At 45.8% G+C, this 17508-nt stretch overlaps 1 protein-coding gene across 1 annotated transcript in view; it reads right to left on the bottom strand.

The window, feature by feature from the left end:
- The window catches only part of CDHR3 (cadherin related family member 3), an 80233-nt gene extending 67182 nt beyond the window's left edge, over nt 1-13051 (bottom strand). The window contains 2 exon segments of the mRNA XM_068276272.1: nt 3879-4066; nt 12968-13051. Coding sequence (XP_068132373.1) covers nt 3879-4066; nt 12968-13016 — 237 coding nt within the window. The 5' untranslated portion in view covers nt 13017-13051.
- Between the last annotated feature and the right edge of the window lie 4457 nt (nt 13052-17508).

Below are 17508 nucleotides of genomic sequence, written 5' to 3'. Positions count from 1 at the left end.
CGAAACCATGATGGTGAACAATCTTTGTTTTCAGGTCATTTGAGAATTGTTTTGAGACCCCCATGTTGCTACTCTTCAGAGAAAATTAAAAGAGGAGGGAAACTTACAATTGACCCCCTTAAATACTCTTTCTCATAACTGGATTCACCTGTGTATGTAGGTCAGGGGTCACTGAGCTTACCAAGCCAATTTGAGTTCCAATAATTAGTTCTAAAGATTTTGGAATCAATACATTGACAACAGAGCCCAAATGTACGCACCTGCCTAATTTTATTTAAACAATTATTGCGGAACTTTCTGTAAATCCAATAAACTTCATTTCACTTCTCAAATATCACTTTGTGTGTCTCCTATACGATATATTTAACTGACATTTTTTATCGTAACAACCAACGATTTATACAGGAAAATCATGACAATTAACAAGGTTGCTCAAACTTTTGCATCCCACTGTAGCAAAATGTGTATGCCTAACTTACTAATTCCACTAATTCCAAGGCTACCCAGGTGTAGAGAACACCTAAATGGGCAATGTGTCCACCCCAAACATAATGAGACCGTGTTCCCCTAAAAAAGTGGTGTTCAATGGTGCCTAAATAAAAAGAAAAAGAAAAAAGAGATGCAACACACTACCTTTCCAGCTCAGGTAATGCTGTAGCACATACAACTCCACAGAACTAATTATATCGTTACAAACAAATCAATATTAGGGCAATACGTATAAGAAATGTACATGTGGGAATTAGAGATGGCCTGAACGGTTCGCATTTGATCGCGAACACGAGAACTTCGGGGGTTCGCGTTCGCGGTGAACCTCAAACTATATGCGAGTTTGACCCGCCCCCTATACTACATCATCAAGTTCAACTTTGACCCTCTACATCACAGTCAGCAGACACATGGTAGCCAATTAGGCTACACTCCCTCCTGAACCCCCCCCCCTCCCCCCCTTTATAAAAGTCAGGCAGCGTCAGCCATTTCACTCACTCGTGTGGCTGCAGTAATTAGAGAAGGGAGAGGAACCTGCTGTAGACATAGGTAAAGCTTAGTTAGGCTCTTATTAGGCTTGTTAGCTTGCTCCTTGCTGAAACTTATTGCTAAAAAGCACCCTTCAACAGCTCTTTTGAGAGCTAATGTTTTTCTTGTGATCTATTTTTTTTTTGCATGTCCCACTGACACTTACATATACAGCCCTGTCAGTCAGTCGCAGCTGGCCCTTGGCCCCCTACTGTGCCACTGCCAGGCCCAGCACATTCAGTGACTACTTGTTCACGGTACCTGTGTGTGTGACAGCTGCACATTTGTAATACCAATCGCTGCATACCTGTTCAGTGCACCTACCTACGTGACTGCAAGCAGTGGTATATTATATACCAGTCACTGCACCTGTTCACGGTACCTGTGTGTGTGACAGCTGCACATTTGTAATACCAATCACTGCATACCTGTTCAGTGCACCTACCTACATGACCGCAAGCAGTGTTATATTATATACCAGTCACTGCTTACCTGTTCACAGTACCTGTGTGTGTGACAGCTGCACATTTGTAATACTAGTCACTGCATACCTGCTCAGGGTACCTGTGTGTGTGACAGCTGCACATTTGCAATACCAGTCACTAGATACCTGTTCACTGCACCTGTGTGACCGCACACTGTTTTATATACTAGTCCGTGCATACCTGTTCACTGCACCTGTGTAACCGAACATTGTTGTACCAGCAGTCACTGCAACCTGTTCACTACACCTGTGTAACCGCACATTGTTGTACCAGCAGTCACTGCAACCTTTTCACTGCACCTGTGTAACTGCACATTTTATTAGTCAAGTCAGTGCATACCTTTCACTTCATCCCCCCAATATGGAAAAAACAAGAGGCAGAGCCAGAGGCAGGCCACCTGGCAGGTCTGTTTGAGGTCACGCTGTCGTGATTTCGTGTGGCCCTTAACCAAAGTACAGTGTTCAGAAGAAGGCACGTGCCATCAACCCCCAATATTGTCAGGAAGTAGTTGACTACTTAATACAGAACACCTTATCTTCCTCAGCTTCCGCACGGAAGCGGGACATATCTTCCTCCTCCTGCTCTGATTCTGGCACCCCACTTAACACTCCGTTGGCAGCCATTACCAAAGTGCTATCATCCCAGGGCTCAGGGGTGTGGACATTTTTTTGTGTGTCTGCCTCAGATGAGAGCAATGCGATCTGTACTCTCTGCCACCAAACATTGAGCCGCGAAAAGACCAAGACCCACGTAGGGACAACTACCTTACGAAGGCACATGATTACACAGCACAAAATGCAATGGGATGACCACCTTAAGGAAAAGCAGCACACAAAAGCAAAGCCACACACCGCAATGGAAGATACCAGGCTGCAATTATTTCTCAAAAAAGGCGATGTCCAAACTGTACCGTGATGTTGAATGGCAAGTGGTGATGACATCTCTGGCACACAGCGTTGGGTCAAGGGTCCATCTGACCATGGATGCCTGGTCTGCAAAGCACGGTCAGGCCTGCACAAAGACTAAGTCAGTCCCCACACACAGCATCTCTGCCTGCATGCCGTGTGACTGCCTGCCCCAAGACTAAGTCGGTCCCCACACAGCATCTCTGCCTGCAGGCCACTTGACTGCCTTCTTCGCCACCACCAACAGGATCCAGGACTCCAGGTGGATTCCTGAATTTTTAAGGCCGCTGCTAGCAGCGGCCGCGATAATATTTTTTCTGGTGCATGTACATGCCTGCCTAATTTTTCTGGCTGCACTGCAGCTGCAACAACAAAACAAAAGGCATGTACATGTGTCAAATCCCCTTTGTGATCGTTACCTTGCCACGGTGAAGGGGCTTGCATATCACAATGAAGCAATGACCGTCTAAATGAGTGTGTTGGGGTTGGGAGGCACACATGACCCAAGAAGATAGATAATAAGGTCGTTGCTTCATTGTGGACAGATCAAATTCGATCAGCAGGACACTCAGTCACTGTTGTTCTGTCATTCAGCTACCTCAGCCCGGCGACCATATGGGCTTGAAAACCGCCATCTCCTGCACTCTCGCCATGGTGCGCACCAGTCCAGCACGGCCGTCACTATACAAACAGCTGTTTGCGGTGCGTTACACAGTGAGTTTAGTCTGTCAGTGTGAAGCAGTACACTAATTACACTACCTGATTGATGTATACACATGTAAGATGTTTTAAAGCACTTTAGGCCTCCAATTTAGCATGCAATGTGATTTCTGCCCTTAAAACGCTGCTGTGCGTCAAATCCTGATTTTTCCCCGGGACTTTTGGCATGTATCCCACTCTGCCATGCCCCCCTACAGGTGTTAGACCCCTTGAAACATCTTTTCCATCACTTTTGTGGCTAGCATAAATGTTTCTAGTTTTCAAAGTTCGCATCCCCATTGAAGTCTATTGCGGTTCACGGAAGTTCACGCAAACCCGAACTTTTGCGGAAGTTTGCGTTCGATCGGAGGTTCGAGCCATCTGTAGTGGGAATTAATGATTAGCAAAACTACAGTACATTAAAAACTAAAATATACAGTAACTGCTTTATTAAATCGTATAACAAAGATTAAAAAATGTGGGTTGGCCACCCCATTTGCAAATCAATATATGTATGGCCGGCCTTCTGAGAGACAATCCCCAATAAGAAAAGAATACTAGCAGACCCAGTAAATCAGTTCCCTCTGAAGTTGCCAGTCAACAGAAAAGTGGTATATGTAAGAACCACAAACAAAAGATCATTTGCTCTGACCACACAAATCAAATGTTCCTCCACTCCCAAAACATACCATGGTCATTGCTTAAGTTTAACAGACCTAAAATCAGAGTGAAAAATATACGGTAACTTATACAGTTATAAAGTAGTACTTACATAATATGTAGGCGCAAATAATTCAATTCTGAAGGCTTTGGTGAGAGGGTTACTGTTTACTATTTCGGGGCCCACGGATAGAAGTGATGTGGAATTCACTGTGAAAGAATAGACCTTGGTTGCAGCCGGAGTGTTTTCTGGAACATTGACTGTATTAGGAAGTCCAACAAATAACAACATACCTCCGCCTTTAAAGAAGAAAAGCATGGCATTAAAACATTAAGAATATTACATTGTATTATACATGATCCTAGCTAAGCAATATTTACAGAAGCTTAAAACCAGCCTTTTATATTTATGAGGATTTTTGCATATATATTTGTATAACTAAATGGCACTGTAAACTGATTTCCCTATATTTAGTGTGATAATGTCAACACATTTTTACTCACTACACACCATAATTTCCTACATCCTAACACTGGCAGAAAATTCCATGCTTAGTATGAATGGATGGCAGAGATCACAGCGATATTGGGGAGGTTCTAGGAAAAATCTTTCTGATTTCAATTATCGAAGCTCAAATTAGAAAAAAAATGGACAGGCCGATAGGATACACCACGTCACCGCCGCTAGTTTCCCTCAACGTCCCACACTCGGCGTTACCGACCTCAGCACTTCAGGCCTGATGAGTCACGCGGAGTGACGAAATGCGTCGGGTGGAGCCTATCAGGCGGTCAGGAAGTGCTGAGGTCGGTAACGCCGAATGTGGGACGTTGAGGGAAACTAGCGGCGGTGACGTGGTGTATCCTGTCGGCCTGTCCAGGAGGCACGGGGGAGAGCCCGTTCACAAACTCTGTACGCTGCTTACCCAAAAAACGCTTGTGTTGTGCATTTTAGAATTAAATAGTCCTTAAGTTTTATGGAGCTGTACTATGTGAGTTTTTATCTCATGAGGTGCACATAACGAGGAGGGGACAACAAGAACCTAAGTGGAGGAGAGGAACGAGCAACTACAGCACAGGCGGTGCAGGATATCACACAAGCGATTGATGACCAGTCTAGCAGTGGTCAACTGATGGGGTGAGTGTGATACCATCAGTGCCGTAGCTAAGGAGGTGTGGGCCCCAATGCAAGTTTTACAATGGGGCCCCCCAAGCACTCTATACATAACAATGTATACGGCGCACCAAAACCTGCCAATGGCAACTACAGTGTCAGAGGAGCAAGAAGGGGATGGGAAACAGTTTGTTAATGATTACCACTATTCAATGTATCTATAGAAGTGATTATTATGAGCACAGGACCAATATAGAGATAATACTGTAGTTGAATGAGGGCCCTTCGGGGCCCCTCTGGCCCAAGGGCCCTGATGCGGTCGCTACCGCTGCAACCCCTATTGCTACGCCCCTGGATACCATATGAAACGTACTGCTGAGTGATCTTACTCTTGATTATCTGTTGTGACCTGGAGCGCTATCCACTATACTGGAACTTTGTGACTAAGGTGGAACTGACGCCTTTTTGGAAGCGCATACAGACTGTTATCACAAACTAATTTAAACCAAGAACTGTGACATTCTATTATTATTATCACTTTATTATTATCAACTTTTTATGTTGGGGGGTATATAGACTTTACTCATCATACTGTGCGCTATCATTAGAATTTCTAATTGTCCCAGTCTCCACTGCCTCTGCACTCAGACCTCAGATCAACGGCGACCAGACAGAGGCGCACGTTACCCATGGACACGGAGAATGCAAGCCCAGCATAACCGTCAGAGTACAGCACACAGGCAGACGCGTAGCTAGGGGTGGGCGGGGTAGGACATGTGCCCCCGGGCGCTGACTCCCTAAGGGCGCCCAGCCGCCTTTTGTTGGTTTGTTTTTTTTTTTCCTCTGCCCGAGTCTGCAGACTATGCAGAGTAGCTGCGGTGCCAGCGCACGTCATTATGTGCTGTGCACGCAGCTTCCACGTGCAGGATGCTGTCACTGGAGCCCCGGGAAGTTTGAGTCAGTGGTGGAGGCCTGGCTGGATCCGATCGCGCAGGGACTTATCAGTGTGGAGTGTCACTGGAGTGCTGATCAGACTTTGTGCGGCATCCACATGGAGCAGAGTGAGTCGTGCATGCTGACCAGATGGAGCTGAGTATGCTGTTTGGTCGAATGCATTGGAGGGAGCCCCGGGAGCTGTCAGAGGGAGCCGCGTGCGGAGACACAGGTGAAGAGGGAGAGGAGCTGCGCTTTTGCATGTGAGCTGGGGAGTGCTGTACACATGCTGGATGCTGCAGCTGGAGACCTGGGGAGTGTAATGGCCCCGCATCTCTTATGATTGCCTGATACAAGCACCGCAAACTGTAGAGCAAGACCGGGACAGCCTGGGATATTCTTACTGACTTCAGCCGCCTCCCAGAGTAAGCTGTCCACTCGCTGCCTACCTGTCACTTGCTTGCTTTCCCTTTCAGCCATGGAAGGATGGCTCTCCTTACTCTCCCTGCTTCTATAGCATTCCTGATGTTAACTCCTTCACTTCTCTTCTCGGCTATGGTATGCCAGGCCTGCTTCTTCTATAGGCTTAGTTCAGCGTCCCTAATTCTTTGGCACTAACCCTTTCACTACTGGTCCTCTTGTTACTTACTAGTTTGCACTAGCACTTTTTTAGTGTGTATTTTACTGTTTTATTGCAATTGCACAATGTCTAGCACATATTTATGCCCTGTAGACTCATGCACAGTACTTGTATCCCTCTGGGGATTCATATCATTCAATCTCAATAGCACAAAGTACCTTACTATTCCCTTAACCCCACTGCTACTAGGAGACTTTGGTTCAAATAAATCTTTGCTCCCCCTGTTCAGTAAGCCTGCACCTATTCAGTAGGAGACCTATAGAACGCGCCCCAGGGGTCGCAGCTCTGGTGCTGTGAGTCCGACAGGAGAAAATCGCTATATAAATGTTCTCTGTCATGTCTCTGTATCTATAGCACTGACATCTTCTGCAGCGCATTACAGAGTACATAGTCATGTCACCGACTGTCCTCAGAGGAGCTCACAATCTAATCCTACCATAGTCATAGTCTAACGTCCTCCCATATTATTATTATTATGTATTTATATAGCACTGACCTCTTCTACAGCACATTACAGAGTACATAGTCATGTCACTGACTGTCCTCAGAGAAGCTCACAATCTAATCCTATCATAGTCTAACGTCCTCCTATATTATTATTATGTATGTATATAACACTGACATCTTCTGCAGCACTTTACAGAGTACATAGTCATGTCACTGACTGTCCTCAGAGCTCACAACCTAATCCTACCATAGTCATAGTCTAACGTCCTCCCATATTATTATTATTATTATGTATGTATATAACACTGACATCTTCTGCAGCACTTTACAGAGTATATAGTCATGTCACTGACTGTCCTCAGAGCTCACAATCTAATCCTACCATAGTCATTGTCTAACGTCCTCCCATATTATTATTATCATGTATTTATATAGCACTGACATCTTCTGCAGCACTTTATAGAGTACATAATCATGTCACTGACTGTCCTCAGAGCTCACAATCTAATCCTATCATAGTCATAGTCTAACGTCCTCCCATATTATTATTATGTATTTATACAGCACTGACCTCTTCTGCAGCACGTTACAGAGTACATAGTCATGTCACTGAGCATCCTCAGAGGAGCTCACAATCTAATCCTACCATTGTCATAGTCTAATATTATTATTATGTATTTATATAGCGCTGACATCTTCTGCAGAATTTTACAGAGTACACAGTCATGTCACTGGCTGTTCTCAGAGGAGCTCACAATCTAATCCTACCATAGTCATAGTCTAATGTCCTCCCATATTATTATGTATTTGTATAGCAGCACCGATGATCACGCTCATATTCTGATGCGGGGCCGCGCCGCTATTTTGCACTTTGCCACCATGGGGGGGCACATAACCTGTCTTTGTCCCCGGGCGCTGAAAGCCCTAGCTACGCCTCTGCACACAGGCCAGCCAGCTCAAGACAAGACAGAAGACAGGTGAGGGGCTTATTTATGTGAAATACTGCCTATTTAATATAACATTAGGCCCCACCTATGACCACGGCCACTTTCCCATGACATGCCCACACCCATTTTTTGCCGTGGTGTACATTCACCCACTCTTGGTGCCCAGGGGTGCCCCGGATCTCCAAGGAACCTAGCAACGCCCCTGGTTGTGCACACTACTGCTATTTTTTTGCCACTTTGAGTTGCAGGCACAGAGTACCACTCCAGTGCATTATATTTCACTGTATTCTTATAGTACTATTGCATTTCTGTGCATGTGAGACACTCCACAGCCCACTGACACCCAGAACTGTGCACACTACTGCTATTGTGGCCACATGAAGTTGCAGGGATGGAATATCACTCCAGTGCATTATTTGTAGGAATGTACTGTGATTTCTGCCCTTTGGCGATTAAAACACGACTGCGTCAACTCCATAATTTTTGGTGGGACTTTTGGCATGGATATCCCTCTGGCATGCCACAGTCCAGGTGTTAGACCCCTTGAAACAACTTCTCCATCACTTTTGTGGCCAGAAACCGTCTTTGAAGGTTTTAAAAATCACCTGCCCATTGAAGTCTATGGCAGTTCACCAGATTCGCCTGTTCGCAAACATTTGTGGAAGTTCGTGTTTGCTGTTCGCAAACCCAAAATTTGATGTTCGCGACATCTCTACGCAAAGCAATATTACCCTTCTTTCCAGCAGCAAGTACCACAAGTTACGCTATTAGCGTGGCCTGCGGTACTCGAATAGCACGGCCACGCAAGGAGCATTACCCTTAGTTCCCACTGCTCAAATACCTCAGGTTGCGCTAATATCATAACTTATGGCACTTACTGCCGTTAGTAAGGTAACATTGCCGTGCGCTGTCTGTGCATGGCAGATTTTGTGCATGGCAGATTTTGTGCATCAGACCTATAGACTCTACGCTGGTACAAACACAATGTCACAGGGATGATTGATTCCAACAAACAAACATGCACAGCAATTGAAAGTAAAGGACAACAGGTAGTTGACTGGTGTCTAACGTCACAAATGTCACATATGAACAGATTTAGCACACTTGAAAGCTAGTAAATGATTGGGATTACTTGTGTATTTAAAGGGAAATGGCTCGTGACCAGTGGCGTAGCTAAGGAGCTGTGGGCCCCGATGCAAGTTTTACATTGGGGCCCCCCAAGCACTCTATACATAACAATTGATACGGCGCACCAAAACCTGCCAATGGCAACTACAGTGTCAGAGGTGCAAGAAGGGGACGGGGAACAGCTTGTTAATGATTAACACTATTCAAAGTATCTATAGAAGTGATTATTATGAGCACAGGCCCAATAGAGAGCTAATACTGTAGTTGAGGGAGGGCCCTTCGGGGCCCCTCTGGCCCAAGGGCCCCGATGCGGTCGCTACCTCTGCACCCCTATTGCTACGCCCCTGCTCGTGACATATTTTAAATATGACATTGAATTGAAATGTTGCTTATGCATTTTCTATTAGGCTGGGTTCAGCACTAACTCTGAACATGTTGTGAATGAAAGCTATGATGTGTAAAATGTTTATATACCTTTCCATGGAATAGAAATATATCAAATAGATACAACAAACATAACTGTGTAGTTTGCTATGCAGGGTAAACTAAATAAGACACAAGAACCCTTCTGAGTCATTGTATGGTGAGATGAAGCTACTGTTACCATGCTACAATACATTTATGTCACACCATGAATGACATTGGTTCACGAGGATGAGTTGTCATTCTTTCCATACCTTTTGTTCTCATAACTCAACTTTTCATAACTTAACATCACAAGCCACTTAAGACAAACTGATTGTTTTCATTTTTGCTCAGGTAAACATCATAGCGGTAGATTATTGTAACCATGTTACCCATTAGTTAAAGTAGGAAGTTTTGATAGCATTTATTGGCTAACTTAAAATAAAAAAAGAAAGCAGGGATCAACACTTATCCCCTTCCTGCAAAGTGGACGTTTTAAAACGTTTTATTTTTGCATTTGTTATTATCTATTCACGACTATTTTGCTGTAATGCAAATCCACTTATGTGCTCGAGTGCCTATGAACGTGCGTTAAGTGGTACAAAAACTCATACTTAATTAAGAAGAGGGAAGTCTCTGAATCCATTAGAGACTTCCCACGCTGTCCCCTGTTGCTGATGCAGACCCCACCAAAAATTACACAAAGTGCACAAGCGGCTCCGTGCTACTGCGCAGGCAAGAAGAATGGTCCCAATGATAAGGGAGCGGCGACATAGAGGAGGCAGGGGAGCGGCGAGAGTGACAATGTACATGTAAGCAGCCTGCTGGCAACACGCTGTGTGTCACTAGCATGGCGGTTTACTTTGGGGGGGACAGCAGAGGACAGGGGGGGCCTGGGGGGATATAATATCCTCCTCCTGGCTGCTGACTACAAACCTGGCATTCATTTTACTACAGATCCAATGTAATATCACTGTATTCTGCACTCTATTGCACTGCTGCACTACTGTCTAATACATTTGTATGCTGCTCTATTCAGATATGCACTTTAGTAGGTTTAGGTTGTATGTTTAACGATTATATGTATTTGGTTATTTATTGGGGCAGCACGGTGGCGCAGTGGTTAGCGCTCTCGCCTTGCAGCGCTGGGGCCCCGGTTCGAATCCCAGCCAGCTCAACATCTGCAAGGAGTTAGTATGTTCTCCCCGTGTCTGCGTGGGTTTCCTTCTGGGACTCCGGTTTCCTCCCACATCCCAAAAACATACAGATAAGTTAATTGGCTTCCTCCTAAAATTGGCCCTAGACTATGATACATACAGTACACAATACATACATAGACATATGACTATGGTAGGGATTAGATTGTGAGCCCCTCTGTGGGACAGTTAGTGACAAGACAATATACTCTGTACAGCGCTGCGTAATATGTTTAATAAATAAATTTCCCTTTTGTACAAAATGGTTTTTTTTACTGTTTGCACTAAGCTCTAATGGTTTCATTACCTTTTGATTTATGCACTTTGGTCAATGCACATGATGGGTGGATAGCGCGGCACACGATCTTTTGCTCAACTACTTATTTAGGATACAGTCATTTTTGTCAAATCTGCTTAGAATCTACCACTCTCATTGAAATAGTAAGAAGGTAGTGGACAGGATTAAAATATTTTTTAAACTGGTGTGTTAACATGAAAATATTACAGAAAACTATTTTTTAACAGTTTTTTTTACCCTAAAATCAGTACATATGCTTTACATACAGTACATTAAGCCTTGTGCACATCTTAAATTTTGATTAGACAATTGTAATTGTAAAATTAGACTGTGATTAGCCAATCATTTGAAGGTTTACCAGTATATACATTAGATTTGTTTCCCAGGCATTTGAACCAAAAAGCAACATTTTAGGCAGCCATTTACTGGCCAATAGTGAGCTGACTTAGCAATCACCTATTTACCAATCAAAAATCTATCAGAAAGTCATGATTGTATTACGACCCTGCATCACTCAATCTTGGCCAGATTGAACTAGAATTCTTATCAAGAATTAAAGAAATGTCTGTCTTGTGCCAACTGCTGCCAGGAAAAGCTAAACTGCCAACAATCTTACACTTCTGTATGCTCACCCCCCCCCCCCCCCCCTTTTCAATTAATTAAAATTACGACTACTGTTGTGTCTGTTTTCATAATCATAATTTCAATCAATCGGAAAGTCATGATTATATTATACCCTTGCATCACTATATCCTGGTCAGATGGAAGCAGAATTGTGATCAAGAATTAAAGAAATATCTGCCTTGTGCCAACTGCTGCCAGGAAAAGCTAAACAAAAAGATTATGACTACTGTTGTGTCTGATTTCATAATCATAATTTCAATCAATACACTGTTTGAAATTAATTGAATGTTTATTGTTTTGTCTCACCTGAAGAAACAGTCTGTCTCATTGTCTCAGAGTGCTCAAGTATATGAACTATTGACCTTTTTATATCTATCCTCTCCTGGCAGAGAACTGGGCTTTATGGCTGTAATTCCTTATCAGTAGTCCAACTGAGTCCCGACTGGAGAAAAACTGTTAGTTGCATAGTTGAATATTAATTCTTTCAAGCAGCGAAAGAAGAAAAGCATCAAAACATAGTTATTTGTGTGCTTGACACTGTACATTCACATGTCTGTCTCATTATGCCACATGTCACTTAAGGTTTCCTTTAAAGGGGAACTGAAGAGAGAGGTATATGGAGGCTGTCATGTTTATTTCCTTTTAGACAATACCAGTTGCCTGGCAGCCCTGCTGATCCTCTGCCTCTAATACTATTAGCCATAGCCCCTGAACAAGCATGCAGCAGATCAGGTGTTTCAGTGGTTCAGACTTATAAGTCTGATCTGACAAGACTAGCTGCATGCTTGTTTCTGGTTTTAATCAGATACTACTGCAGAGAAATAGACCAGCAGGGCTGCCAGGCAACTGGTATTGATTAAAAGGAAATAAACATGACAGCCTCCATATACCTCTCTCTTCAGACCCCATTTAAGTTTACATGTATGGTTTAAGTCAATAATAATACATGATTCACCTGCTTAGCAGCTGAAGATCAATCACCATTAAGTTGTTTATGCAAGCAAATTGGTTTCGGGGAAATGGTTGGTTGGTGGTAATCAACTTCACAGTTACAGCAGACTTGGAAACTCATATCATGTTATTTGAGGGATGCCCAACCTGTCACATAGCAGTTAATTGAGAATGATGCTTTCCAAGTGCAATCCCACTGCCACGTGATGTACATCTACCCTCCTCCAAACTAGGCTGTCAAACCAATGTGATGGGCAACCGAGGAACCCACCACTGGCAGCTTGCTATGTGAACTTAGACTAAACAAGAAAAAAACTTCTGTATTCAACATCATGTTATTGTACCAATAAATAAAAACATCAAATAATTTTGGTTGTATTCAACTGAATATTAACAAATGCAGCTGAGATGATCACAAATCTTTGCCAGTTTTTATAGTTGCACAAACATTACTCCTGGCATCAATGTTATGTGCCCAGAAACACTTTCATCTTGAATCAAAGTACAAAGAGTGAACTTACCAGGGCCTATTACACCCAGCAGGAAAAATAGTAGCCGTACTTTCTCCATGGTCTGCTGAGAGCAGCGTGTGTTGTGTGTGTGCAGTATCACAGGACTGGCTAGTGGAATGTCTTTCTCTACCTGCCTAGCTATTAGGTAATCTCCTCCTCTGCATGGACAGGCTGTCAGGTTACACAGCAAACAGATAAAAATGTATCCAGGGAAGTACCTAAACACACTTATCAGCCACAACGTTCAAAGCACTGGCAGTTGAAGTTAATAACATGGATTATCTTGGTACCTGTCAAGTAGTGCGATACATTAGGCAGCAAGAGAACACTCAGTACTTGATGCTTTTGTGTTCCTACCTGATCAGAATAGATTCAGAAAGGAATCAATTTCTGCCAAACACAGCATATCCATTTTCAATAGATTCCAGCAAGAAATCCACTGGAAATCTCTAGAAATGCAGCTTCGCACTATTCAATGCAGTGTAACGTAATGGGCTGCCAATCGACCACTGCTCCTGCCCTGCCACTAACTGACCTACATTTTCTGTCAAATCTGATGGATACATCTGATAAATTCTAAGCAAAATGTAATTGAAAATTGATCACTTGGACATTTTAGGGTAAGAGATTCCCTGCGGATTCGATCAGAGTGATTAAATCTGCCAGGAACTAGAGATGTTTTGCCAACAGGGTGTGTGCTCAAACAACAAGTGAATCCTTATATGCCTGGCTTTGCAGATAAGGTCTAATTAGCTTACTCATGAGACACTTCTCAAGCAAATCTGCATTTGCTTTCGCATGCTAGGATATGAAGAGTTATGCCAAATAACTCACCGCAACATTTTTGCCCTGCGGGGGATTCGCGCAGAATTTAGCACTTTTCCAGGTTTGCACGTGGAGCCCCCCCCCCCCCAGTATCCCAGGAAAAGGGGGGCCAACAGAGCTCCAAGCAGGGTTGGACTGGGACACCAAGGGCCCACCAAGGAAGTTTCAGCCTGGGGCCCGCCCCCTCTCCTCCCCCCCCCCCCCCCCACACACATTTTGGGCTCACATACACATGTACTCTAGAAATTTTGCATGACTTTATGGTAGGGAATAAATTTTGAGCAATTCTGAGGACAGTCTCCATGGATATGTCTAAATGCGGCGCAGCGAAACTAAATGGGTGTCACCACGCACTGGAACATCGGCGTGGTCATGATGAGTCATGGACAGACTTAAAAAAAAATAAATACAAAACACAAAATAAGTAGCGGTGTTATTCACAGAGATTAGGTCTGACCAGATACATTTTAGATAAAATATTCAAGTAGTTACATGCCTCATGATAATTCATAAAGTAGTCAAATGGCAGCAGATACCCCCACAAAATGCAATCAGGTTGCCGACAGATGCCCCCACAAAATCCAATCAGGTTGACGGCAGATGCCCCCACAAAATCCAATCAGGTTGAGGGCAGGTGCCCCCACAAAATGCAATCAGGTTGCCGACAGATGCCCCCACAAAATGCAATCAGGTTGACGGCAGATGCCCCCACAAAATGCAATCAGGTTGATGGCAGATGCCCCCACAAAATGCAATCAGGTTGGCTGCAGATACCCCCACAAAATGCAATCAGGTTGGCTGCAGATACCCCCACAAAATGCAAACAGGTTGGCTGCAGATACCCCCACAAAATGCAAACAGGTTGGCTGCAGATACCCCCACACAATGCAATCAGGTTGGCTGCAGATGCCCCCACAAAATGCAATCAGGTTGGATGCAGATACCCCCACAAAATGCAAACAGGTTGGCTGCAGATACCCCCACACAATGCAATCAGGTTGACGGCAGATGCCCCCACAAAATGCAATCAGGTTGACGACAGATGCCCCCACAAAATGCAATCAGGTTGACGGCAGATGCCCCCACAAAATGCAATCAGGTTGACGGCAGATGCCCCCACAAAATGCAATCAGGTTGGCTGCAGATACCCCCACAAAATGCAATCAGGTTGGCTGCAGATACCCCCACAAAATGCAAACAGGTTGGCTGCAGATTCCCCCACAAAATGCAAACAGGTTGGCTGCAGATACCCCCACACAATGCAATCAGGTTGGCTGCAGATGCCCCCACAAAATGCAATCAGGTTGGCTGCAGATACCCCCACAAAATGCAAACAGGTTGGCTGCAGATACCCCCACACAATGCAATCAGGTTGACGGCAGATGCCCCCACAAAATGCAATCAGGTTGACGACAGATGCCCTTACAAAATGCAATCAGGTTGACGGCAGATGCCCCCACAAAATGCAATCAGGTTGACGGCAGATGCCCCCACAAAATGCAATCAGGTTGGCTGCAGATACCCCCACAAAATGCAATCAGGTTGGCTGCAGATACCCCCACAAAATGCAAACAGGTTGGCTGCAGATACCCCCACAAAATGCAAACAGGTTGGCTGCAGATACCCCCACACAATGCAATCAGGTTGGCTGCAGATACCCCCACACAATGCAATCAGGTTGGCTGCAGATACCTCCACACAATGCAATCAGGTTGGCTGCAGATACCCCCACACAATGCAATCAGGTTGGCTGCAGATACCCCCACACAATGCAACCAGGTTGGCTGCAGATACCCCCACACAATGCAATCAGGTTGGCTGCAGATACCCCCATACAATGCGATTCAGGTTGGCTGCAGATACCCCCACACAATGCAATCAGGTTGGCTGCAGATACCCCCACACAATGCAATCAGGTTGGCTGCAGATACCCCCACACAATGCAATTCAGGTTGGCTGCAGATACCCCTACAAAACGCAAGTCCCCCCCAGCTTGGAAGGGGGGCAGCGGGCACAGATCAGCGGGGAAGCCTCCCCCCCTCCCTCACCTAGGGGCCCCCCTCCTCCAGAAGTGCAGCCAGCAGCGAGCGGAAAATAGCTTACCGAGCTTCAGATGATGATGCTAGCTCCGCGCATGCCGCTGCTGCTGCCTGCTGGTCTCAGTCTAATGTAGTGACGCTGTCCAATCACGCTCTCGCAGGAAGTACTGCGAGAGCGTGATTGGACAGCGTCACTACAGGAGACGGAGACCAGCAGGGCAGCAGCGGCATGCGGAGCGGAGCTAGCATCATCTGAAGCTCTGTAGCTATTCTCCGCTCGCTGCTGGCTGCACTTCTGGAGGAGGGAGGTGTGCGGAAGGGGGGCCCCTAGGTGAGGGGGGGGAGGCTTCCCCCCTTCCCCGCCGCTCTGTGCCCAATTTCCCCCCTTCCAAGCTGTGCCCCCCTCCCTTTTAGCTCTGGGGCCCCCAGGAAGCGGGGCAGTCGGGGCCCACCAATGGGACCATCGGTGGTTCGGTGGCTCAGTCCGAGCCTGGCTCCAAGCACTCTCACTGCTCAGAAACTCTGTAGCCGCCCCCCTGGGGGGGGTTAAGAAGTACGGGCAGCCCCCCCAAAGCGCTGCCACCGCCAGAGAGAGCCGCCCACACCCACCTCCCAAAGGATAGGGCCTAGCTTATTTTGTGCTGTGTCCAAGTGCATTATTATGCCAGGCCAAATGTGCGCGACTTGGGAGCACCACGAAAGGGGGGGGGAGTGAAGCGTGGGTCACCCCAAGCCTGTTAAAGCTCAGGGGTGACTCCGCAGCTCCACACCCCAATGGGGAAACATGCTGCAGACAGCCCGTGTAGGGAGGACCATCTACATCCTACTTCCAAAAGGAAGAAAAATGAAAAAAAATTTGCCAACAGGGTGTGTGCTCAAACAGCAAGTGAACCCTTATATACCTGGCTTTGCAGATAAGGCCTAATTAGCTTATTCATGAGACACTGCTCAAGCAAATCTGCATTTGCTTTCGCATGCCAGGATACGCAGGGTTATGCCAACTAACTCACCGCAAAATGTTTGCCCTGCGGGAGATTACTTCACGCAACATTTAGCACTTATCCAGGATCGCCACGTGGAGGCCCCCCCAGGATCCCTAGGAAAAGGGGGGCCAACAGAGCTCCAAGCACACTCACTGCTCAGAGACTCTGCAGCCGCCTCCCTGGGTAGGTCCTATCCTTTGGGAGGTGGATGTGGGTGGCTCTCTCTGGCGGTAGCAGCGCTTTGGGGGGGGCCGCCCGCACTTCTCAACCTCCCTCCCAGGGGGGCGGCTACAGAGTTTCTGAGCAGTGAGAGTGCTTGGAGCTCTGCTGGCCTCCCTTTTCCTATGATTCTGGGGGAGGGCTCCACGTGGCGATCCTGGATAAATGTTATATGCTGCACGAACAGGAACAGCAGGAACAGCTGTGGGAGCAATTTTCATCAGAATCAGATGTTTCCTCAACACCTGCGGCAGCACAGAGGAAGGGGAGGAGGAAGAGTCATGTGGGGAAGAGGCGTCAGACTCGGATGATGAGGAAGGTGTTTCTTTGGAGAAGGAGGAGGCGGCGGCAGAAGAACAACCGCAGCAGGCGTCGCAGGGTGCTTGTGCTGCTCGACGTTCCCATGGTATTGTTCGTGGCTGGGGGGAGGAGGAGGACCTACCTGACGTCACTGAGAAAGAGCAAGAGGAGATGGAGAGTACAT

This window comes from Hyperolius riggenbachi, chromosome 3 (assembly GCF_040937935.1).
Source record: "Hyperolius riggenbachi isolate aHypRig1 chromosome 3, aHypRig1.pri, whole genome shotgun sequence".
Taxonomy (NCBI): Eukaryota; Metazoa; Chordata; class Amphibia; order Anura; family Hyperoliidae; genus Hyperolius; species Hyperolius riggenbachi.
Note: the sequence above shows the minus strand (reverse complement) of the source record. Positions and strands in the feature narration are given on the sequence as shown.